The following is a 10,533-nucleotide window of genomic DNA, read 5'->3' on the forward strand; positions in this document are numbered from 1 at the left end:
CAAAAATAAATGCATTATTATGTCTTGTAATAAAGTAGTTAAGCTAAATTTAAAATTATGACAAGGTATCTTACTTCCGTTCATGTACATAACTATTCTGGTTCAGTGCTGCCCTCTAGTTGAAAATTTTTTCACATAAGACAAGCCTTTTATTCCAATGTACCCTCTCAGATTCACATGGTTTAACTGATTCACGCATGCAAATTATCATGTGATAAACCTCCACTAATAAACATGCCCCACACATGTGATTCATGTAACTCCCTCTATGCTATTCTACCTAACTATCACTTCTTGTTTGGCAGTGCTTGTGTTAAGACATTTTCTTTAGTGGGGAGAGATGCAGTTTTGTCCTATATTCGTTTACCATCACCTTATCTTCAGGACTTATGCCTTGCCCTTTTTCTCCATCAGTCAATCTTTGGAGATCTTCTGGTGACTTTGGAATCACGTGTAGAATCTGTTAAACAGCAATTGACTCTTTTCTCGTTAGTTGATTGTTTATCTTGTATAGAGCCTCGACAATCCCTACATCTGTTCCCTGTCCTACTCCTTCCCTACCCTTACCTGTTTCTTCCACAAGGGAATCATCTTTTCACCATTTTATTTTATGATGAGTGTCACGTCACCAACTGTATTGGTGACTATCCTGTTGGTTCTGTTCCGATGGGGGCTTGTTTGTTCCAGTTTGTTCATCTGTGTTGAGATTTCGCCAGAGATCTATGGGTCCTTCAGGTTTTAGCAGAGGGACTTGTCATCCATTTCCTCTCCCCTCCTCCATTGTTGCAGATACCAGATTTCCTTTTCATTGCCTCAGGACCTTTCCACATGTCACCCTCTGTACGAGGTAGTACAAGATCTTCTCTCTCAACATGCCATAGAACCTTTAATTCACGCTTCTCCAGGGTTTTATTCCAGGCTGTTTGTAGTCCCTAAGAAAACCGGGGACTGTTGTCCTGTTATAGATCTATCATGCCTCAATCTCTTCTTGATGCTACCTCATTTTACCATGGAATCATTTCTCCATCTCAGGTGGGCTTTTTCTCAGGGCTTATTGGTGATCAAGGTTGATGTCTCAATTTTCTATCTCCTTTTTCCCATATTGAGACAATCGAGACACTATCTTTGGTTTGTTCCTCATGGGATAGTTTATCAGTCTTGTGGTCTTCCTTTCAGGCTTGCTACAGCCCCATATTTCTTTTGTCAGGTGGTCAAGGCTTTTGCGGGTCTTATGTATATTCAAGGATTGCGCTTCCACCATTACATGGATGATTGGCTTCTCCTGGCTCATTCTGAACTGGAGTCCACCCAACATACTCATCTGATTCTTTTGAAAGTGACTCGGGTCAGTTGGTTTATCAAGTTGAAGAAATTACTCCTTGCTCCTACCCAATATCTTATCCATTTGGGTGTTTTGTTCAACACTCATCTCAGTCGGGTCCAACCTTCTTTATTTCAACTCTTTTTGATGGAGCTGACAGTCATCAACCCCCTTACTGCTCACAAGGTTCTATCTCTTTTGTGGATGTGGTTTTATACGGTGGCACTTATCCCCAATGGAACCTTGCACGTGATTCCTTGGATGTTCCTCTTATCCTTCCTCCTTCACTTGTCGACGATCTGCATTGGTGGTTGAACAAGGCTTACACTTTGGTGGGGTTCCGCTTCCTCTCCCTCATCCAGATTTACATCTTTTTGTGGATGCTTTGCTTCACGGCTGGTGGGCATGGGTAAAGCACCAAATTACTTCGTGTCTATGGTCTACAACAGAAAGGTCTTATCTTATCAATATCCTGCAGCTGCTTGCTGTCCAGTGGGCTTTGGATCATTTTCTTCCCTCTTGGCCACAATTGTCTGGTTATGATCCTTACAGACAATTCTATGGTCATAGCATATATCAATCACCAAGGAGGCATTCGTTCTTATTCCCTTTGTTCTTGAACGTTGAATCTCATGTTTTGGGCCCATACACAAGATATTTATTTGCCACTATTCTTAATACCAAGATACTCAGTTTTGTTCTGCAGTACCTCATCCACTTACTCTGGCTGTCGATGCATTCAGTCAAGATTGGACATACAAATTCCTTTATGTTTATCCTCCTATCTAATTCCTTCCATGTCAGGTCCTTCTGATTACTCCATATTGGCCAGCTCAGCCATGGTTTCTGTGGCTGATTCAGATCCAAGCTGCTCACTGTTGCCTCTACCCAACACTCCAACCCTTCTACAGCAGCCTCAGTCCTGGGTAGTTCATCCTGCCATTTCTGCCCTTCATCCTTACGCCTGGTTTTTATCCAGTCCTTGGCAATGAAATCTGGTTTATCATGGGGAGTAGCTTCATTGTTGGCATGTTCTGTTCAAACTTCTTCCATGGAGGTTTATCAGCATAAGTGGAATGTGTCATTGGTCTTTGGGCCAGGGGTTCTTCCCTTTTCATCCCACTGTTCCTGTTATTACGGATTTCCTCACTCGGTTATTTGATCAGAGGGCTTCGATCTCCTCGATCGTCGGTTATCAGGTGGTCTTATCCCACTCGTTTTGTTTTTCTTAGTACTGTAAAGTTTTTGCCTCCTATACCTTTTCCCTTTTGTTACGTTCCTTTTGGATTAGTCTCCGTCCACACGTGGGATGTCAATGTAGTGCTTCATTGCCTTACTTTACCTGTGTTTCAACCTTTGTCTTCTTGTTTCACATTTCATTTAGCCCATAAAGTGTATTTCCTCCTCCTTTTGCCCTGCAGATGTCATTGGTCAGATTTGTTTGCCACCGACGTTTCATGTACTCCATATCATTCTTCCTTCCTTCCCAAAACATTGCCAGCTAAGAAGGGTAACTACTCCTTCTTGCCAATTTCGCACCTCTATTCCCTGTCTGATCTGGATAGACTTCTATGTTTCATTTGTGCTTTTCATTTTTATATTGCTTGCACAGCTTCCTTCCATCATCACCATTTCCGTCTATTCGTTTCTTGGAAACTATTTTCTGTTCATGATCTATCTCCTTCCACCCTTACCAATTGGGTTTGGTTTTTAATTTGATTGGCTTAGTCCTCCTTGTTTCCTTCTTCCCATCAATTATTCCAGGTGTCTTCCCATCAGATGAGGCACCTCACTTTTTCTTTGGTGTCTCATCTGCTTCATTCACTGGAAGAAATTCTTCATCCGAGCATGTGGACCATTCTGCGTACTTTCATCTCTCACTATCTGCATCATGTTACTGTTTTTTCCTCATTGGGTTATCATCATCAGCTTGTTGTGATGCTTCAAACCTCAGTGTGAATATAACTGGGTAAATTTTCTTTTTTCCTTATTTATCTTTTTCAGGGGTCTATCTCATGTTTTGATCTGAATTCTGCTCTGTGGCAAGTGCTATCTGGCCAGGTTTTCTTCACTTACTTAGTTTGGTACTCAAATCTGCACCGAAAGGCCATGTTGATTTTTTTTCTTTTATGGCCATTAAATGCATACAAATATGTAATATAAAATAGATGTGGTGTTCTGTAAGATTGCTTGTAGGTTATTTCTCGTGATATATGTGCTTTTTGAATACGCCCCTTCCAGACAATACTCACCCATGGGCTTCATGGGTAAAGCAGAAGGGGATAGCTGCCCATCCCTGCCATTCCTTAGATTGAATAAATCAGGTTTGATCTGCTTTTCAGTATAGGGTTTCATGGTCACCCATTGCACTGTCTCTGGTGTGAATGTTCATCCTGACTCTCCACCGTGTTTTTTCCCCTGTTTCTTCCAGTGAAGTAAGAGTCCTTACCACTTTCCAGTTCCAAGCCGCTGGGTGTTGGACCATGGAGGTTTCCTTGTGAATGTGAAATATACAATATGAAAATAATGCATCCATTCATAATACATGGAAGTTGGTTCCTGGCAGTTGAATTTTGAATTTAGGCTGAACCAATCAACATATTGACCACACTCATGGTGTGATGATTGGGATCCCTTATCCTACCTCTACCTGTAGAGGTAGGATATTGGTTCCTGGCAGTTGAGTTTTGGATTTAGAGCAGAACCAATCAACATGATTTACTCACACATTTAGTGTGCTGGTGTCAAGGCAGTTTACCCCTTCGATTGGGATTCCTCATCCTTTCCCCACATGAATGTTAGTTCCAAGCATTTGAGTTTTGTATATCGAGCTGAACCAATCAACATAAGTCCTCACACGTATTCAAGATGACCCTGCTCAATTACTCAGTTCTTCTCAGGTGCACTTCCCTGTACTGCTGGTCTTAGTGGGTGCACTTAGTCATTGCTTTGCTTCCTCCTCTTGCTCTCTCCTCAAGGTCTTTGGTCTTTATGCTGAAGATGCATTTGGGGTGGTTCCAGTATACTTGATTTGAGAGGGATATATCTGTATTTTATTCTGATCACATGTGCCCTGGTCACCGATCAATGGTGATAATTTTCCCTCCAATTGGCTGAACTTGAGGTGAAGATGGTATGATTCTCTTTCCTACTACTGTTTGGATATTGGTCCCCAGCAGTTGAGTTTTGGATTGAAGTTGACTTACTGATAGTATGATCCTTGTCCTACCCCCATGTAGATGTCAGTTCCTGGCAGTAGAGTTTTGGATGCAGTTTACTTGTTTTGTATGGTCCATCACCCCCTAGCCACTCTACACATTTGGACACATCCCTTCTTTTACCCACAATGAGATGTACTCTTCGTTGTTGTCTGCTCAACTCATTCTCACCTTTTCCATATCTGTGCAAAGAGTATACCTGGTACAGAAATGGTGTGTTCTTCCATGTATCATACTCTTCTTTAAGGATTCCCTCTTGGGGAGGGTGTCTTTGAATGTTTGAGGATGCTTCTTATTTCTCCCTTGCATTGGTCCCTCCACCTATTCAGTGTGGGATTTTAGCTATCTATGTGAGCAGAAGTAAGGTACCTTTTCAGAAGTTATAATTTTCCTTCACTGAAAATGTATTTCCAACAGGTACGTACTTCCATTCACACTTCCCACCCTTCCTTCCCCACTGTCTACCAGTGCTTAGTTTTCTGCCTAAGCTCGAAGAGATAGTTAGGTTGAATAGCATAGACGGAACCACATGTATGTGTGAGGCATGTCTATTGGTGGAGGTTTGCCACATGATAATTTGCACGCGTAAATCAGTTAAACCATGTAAACCAAGAGGGTACATAGGAATAAAAGGCTTGTGGCATGCGAAAAAAAGTTTGCAAATAGAGGACAGCACTAAACAAGAATAGCTATGTATGTGAGTGGAAGTAAGTACCAGTTGGAAATACATTTTCAGCGTAGGAAAATTATAATGTAGTATGGGAAGTAGCTCGAAGAAGAAAATTGAGGTCTTTAGTGAATGGATATTTCCAAATGATGGTATTACTTAAGAGGATCATACAACAATAAATAGCATTTGAATAAAAACATATCTTATGGAAGCGATATGTTGTAGTAGTTGTTTTAACCTGTTATTCTATTATTAAGAAATAGAATGATTTGAAAGAATGGAATAGTAGTCAAAAGTACATTTGTTACTTGTTAAGGCAGAGGAACTGTTTTGTTTATATCAGGTTCTAGGTCACAGGATTATAGTGAAACTGAAGACTCCAGACTGGAAAGTTGCCGTTGAGGAGGAACTCAAGCTGTGTAGGAATAACACAGTACCACTAAACCAAGAACATGATGAAGGTATTGGCTTACTAGATGACGAATATCAACCTCCTGAAGTTGGTTATGACATGGAAGGTATAAGAATTATTTCTGTGGTTTTTATTAAGTTGTTAATCATTGCTGTTAAACATTGCCAACTTTGGATTTCTATTTTGAAATTTTGTTATTGTGTGTACACTGGATATGCATATGTTTATGAGTGTGAGAGAGGAAAAATCATTACTGTGACTGTGTGAATCAAAAAACAACCCTTGGGATGCCTTGGCTTCTAATCTTATAAATTTATTTCATGGCTGTGAAGATCATTGAGTTTGAGTTTTTTATTTGATATAAATACATGATTAAGTTCTTGAATGTAAGTTTTTATTTATAAAGCTTATCTTGTTGTGGATGAGGAGGAAACCCAGTTGACCATGTCCCAGCCTTCTTCTGGACGTAGTACACCATCACTTGGGGAACCTACAGACTTTAATGACCAAGGAACTCATACAAGGCCACCAAGACCACCACCACCTTCACGTCCACAACCTCCTCGTAGACCTCCACCACCTCCAGCTAGCTCAACAACAAAGGGTTCCCCCAGGAGGGAAATAAGAGCTCGTGAAGAAGTAAAATTATTTATTGTTTTGAACACGTGTGTAACTTAATATACTAACTACTACAAGTTTTTATCCAAGAAAAATAATCTGGTAATAAAGTTGATCTTTCTACAAATGACTGTTCCATATGTTTGAAGCAGATTTTTGATGGTGAACTTAAAAGCTAAGTATACAGTAGAATATTTATATTTGTGAAAAGCATAGTTGTGCAGCTGGTTTGTCATTTCCTCACTTTAGTAAGGATTAAAGATAGTCATACTGTTTTGAGAATTCTGGCTCCTTTAATTGTTGATATCTTTCATCTGATATTTCTCAAGGTACTGAATGAATTGAAATTTAAAATTTCATGCTTTTTTTTGTCACCAATTTTGTTTTTATAGTTTCTAGCCTATATGTAATATTTATTTTTCTTCTTGCGGACTACTTTTATTTAACATATAATATTAGCGTGTATGCTGATTTTTCTTGTTGCAGACTACTTTTATTTAATGTATAACATTAGCGTGCATCCAGCTTTTTGTTCTTGCAGACTACCTTTATTTAACGTATAACATTAGCGTGTATCCAGTGTGAATATCCTAGTCAGTCTTTTCCAGTATATTTAATTAAGATTACTTCAGATTTTTTTCTGTTATATTTAATTAAGGTAATTTCATCCCTTATATTTAATTACATTCATTTCACTTTCTACAGCAAAGGTTGATATAAATATTGTTTTTCATTTAATGTTTTTAAAACTTGTAGGTAGTGTTTGGAAGCAAAGCTCCTCCTGTCGAAGGACCTCCATTGCCAAGTATAGAACATGTCATCTCTGAGGGTGTTGCTGATATGAAAGTTCCATCTAATTGGAACCAGGCATGGGATAATTCTGTATCTGCATCAGTCTCTGGATCTTGGCCCACTAAAGAGAAGGTGCTTGAAGATCCACCAACAAGACCTCCCCCGCCTTCAGTCCCATACACTACCAGTGAAGCATCTGCTCCTCCCAACACTCCTCCACCACCACCACCTCCTCCTCGTATTGATTCATATGAAATGGGATCATCAACTCAGTCGTGGCCTGAGCCGGAAATGTCACCACCAGAACCTCCAGTGTCCTCATGGCAGTCGCCACCACCCTCTGGTAAAGTAGATGTTCCTCAGTCACTTACAAAGCTGCCACCTCCTCCTCCAGTAGAAAACGTTCCTCAGCTGCCTACAGAGCCACCTCCTCCTCCAATTCCTTCTCGCCCAAAAGTAATGCCTACAATAACATTTGGATCAACTCCTCTCTCTCAACCTGCACCTCCAATTCCTGCACGTACTACAAGAGTACATCCATGCCCACCACAAGGTGTTTCAAGACGGTCAGATCAATAGGTTACAGCCAATTTCTGTAGTTTATCCATTTTAAATGTTTGTTGGTACCAAAGTTTAAAGTGTAACTAAAGATATGTATATTTAATGTATATGTGTGTGTGTTTGTGTGTGTATTGATCAAAAGATTTGTTAAACAATGTACCTTTTCAGATTATTTCTTCCATTATTTCTTACTTAGCTTGCTCCCTCTTAAATTCATTTAGATCAACAGAATATTTGCTTGGGAACTAAAGGTTTCTTGTTCCTGCTTTTGTGCTTCATGTAGTTATCTATAAAGGTTGTATATTTTTTCTCTGTCTGTAAGAATCATTATTTATAAATTATGCTCTATAAATAACTTATCCTGATTAGTTTTATGTCATAGAAGACATCTAATGTTTGGTATCATTTTGGCAATTTTTATTTATTGGTTTGAAACTTTTGTTTCTCATAATTCAGAATCTTGCTTTGAACATGTACTAAATTACATTAGATTTTTAAGCAATAAAAAGTCATTAATTTCTTGAGTGCTGTTCTAACTAATCCATATTTGTGGATATAATATTTTAATTATTTTATTCTTTAGAGAACTTAAAGGTCATAACGGTTGTAATTATATATCTGAAAATAACATGAAATAATGTAATAATTTTTTTCTACTATTTTAATACTTGGGAGTTATGAAGAAAAATCATTCAGTATATTATTACTTATTGCTAGAACGTACTGTTCATTAATTCCATGTAAAGTAATTTAACAAGATCTTGTGGAAATATTTAAGTGATGCTTTTCTTTATCTGTAGCGAAACAAAGATAAACCAAATAATAAAAAAAAGCTTTTAAGTATAAAGGATTGTGAATTGTTTTATAGAAACTTTTTAAGTTTGTAAAAGGATCCCTCCCATTCTTTCACTGGTTACAGACTTAAAGAATATATATATCCTTGTCTGTAGAGAGTGAACAGAATTTTTGTATACCAGATTACTGGTGGACTTTTGTTGTTAAGCTCCATTTTAGTCTGTTATAATTTGATTTTTGTGTATTACAATTTAAATATATAACTGACTCGTTTGATGTTGATGGATTATTTAGGTGTTTAAAACTTTAAAATTAGATAAAAAAATTTGTTACAGCTGTAATTTATTGTAAAGAAAGATAGTCTTGTTGAATGCTTTGTTATTATAATTTGTGTTTCATTAGAAGTGTTAGTTAGAAAGTTTAAATTGTTGATGTAAGCTAAACTAAAATTTTAGTCAATACAATCAATAGTACTTGATTTACCGAAAGATTTGGCATAACAATAATTGATGGGTATCTAAAATCAACATAAGCACATCAGAAGAAATGAAGTTATGCAGCAAATACTATATTTCACAAATATCATGAAAAGAATAACTTTCAAACCTGATAATGAATTTAACTCTTCAACAGGAGTTGTACATGGAATTGAACAAAAAAGATCCATTGATACAATATGGAAAATTTAAAGAATATATTTAATCGATCATGGAATATATTGACATAAGTTGATGGCATGCACAGGGTGCAATTGTAGTTAAAGTAATTAGACTCATTAATGATGAAAAATTACAACTATTCTTGTTTTTTACATGTAGCAAAATAATTTTTTTCTTGCAGATACCCTCCAGAGTTTCTAGCTCATTTCTTCAAGTTATTTTTAAGCAGTTTGTAAAAGTTAAACACTGAAGTTTTAATAAGTTGTTGCAAATAATTTTGATACTAAGCAACATTTAGCATGATCTAATTCATGCAACTGTTTTTTTTGGGTTTTTTTTGCAATTTAATTTCTCGACCATCAACTTCAAAGCACATTTTGTTTTCAATAGAAATGATATAATACTCATTGTGATTTGTTTCATCACTCGTAGTGTTGTTTTATTCATTAAGTTTGTCTTCTAAAATGCTATCAGTATCTTGTGGTGGATTACATAAAGCTGACTAAAATGTTTTAAAAACTGGTTTCTTTTTACTAGTGTGTTTCCGAATAGAAGTTTCATATATTAAGATCTAAGATCAAGTTGAAATACAGGGATAGTACATTCAGAAGTTCCACACTGATTCATTTTTATTGTTTATAGTTTTAAGTTTTTTGAAAAATTGCTTACAACATGAAAACTTCCTTGTGATCTTTATGTAGTAACAATTTAACCACTGGTTTTTATACAAAATATACTGATAAAAGTACACTTTTGTAAAAGTAAACTTTTAATTGTAATTTTTATCAGTATTTGTTAGGTCACAGTAAATGTAAACTTAGTTACAAAATGGATTAATTGAAGTAAACTCAGTTTTTAATAGCTGGGTTTCATTAAATTGTCATTTGTTTTATAGATGTTATCAAGTTAAAATAATAGTTTTGGTTTGTAATTTCAGTATGTTAGTGAAAGTAAATGTCTTAAGTGTTTTTGAAATTCAACTTCAGCTGTTTTCTGACCAAGTTTAGAACTTTTGCAGTTCTATCCATTAATAATACATATACATTCCACCATTTAAAGTTATTACTAATGTTGCCTATAGATTCTTTGATATTAATCAAGTGAAATTTTCTTCTGTCTTAACCATACTGAAATATGTACGTGTGTACTGAAACATGTTTGTTTACTGTTTGTAATATTTAAGAATGACTTATCACTAACCAAAAATATTACTTAATATCTAGCATAGTCCTTCAGTTTCAGGTTTATAAATTCAAATTACCTTTAAATTTTAATTGACGGAATAAAAATAGAATAAAAATATCCTGGTTGAATAGTAATCTGGTACTTTGTATATATTTATTTATTTATGTTTATTAGGAAAAGGCAGTATTACAAGTGACAGATTTTTGATAATATATATTTACACATTTTTTTCCCATTGTTATTAAACTCTCCAAGCTAATTTTCTTACTTTAAGAGTTTTGAAAAAAAGGGGGTGAAGCTAC

General features: G+C 36.4%; 1 protein-coding gene across 1 annotated transcript in view; it reads left to right on the top strand.

The window, feature by feature from the left end:
- LOC106466867 (synaptojanin-1-like) overlaps positions 1 to 9,453 on the top strand; it is a 70,710-nt gene extending 61,257 nt beyond the window's left edge. Inside the window, exons 21-23 of the mRNA XM_013927169.2 lie at positions 5,553 to 5,727; positions 6,028 to 6,260; positions 6,996 to 9,453. Of these exons, the coding sequence (XP_013782623.1) occupies positions 5,553 to 5,727; positions 6,028 to 6,260; positions 6,996 to 7,610 (1,023 nt within the window). The 3' untranslated portion in view covers positions 7,611 to 9,453. The remainder of the gene's footprint in view (positions 1 to 5,552; positions 5,728 to 6,027; positions 6,261 to 6,995) is intronic.
- Positions 9,454 to 10,533: the final 1,080 nt, after the last annotated feature.

Source organism: Limulus polyphemus, unplaced genomic scaffold, assembly GCF_000517525.1.
Source record: "Limulus polyphemus unplaced genomic scaffold, Limulus_polyphemus-2.1.2 Scaffold2404, whole genome shotgun sequence".
Lineage (NCBI taxonomy): Eukaryota > Metazoa > Arthropoda > Merostomata > Xiphosura > Limulidae > Limulus > Limulus polyphemus.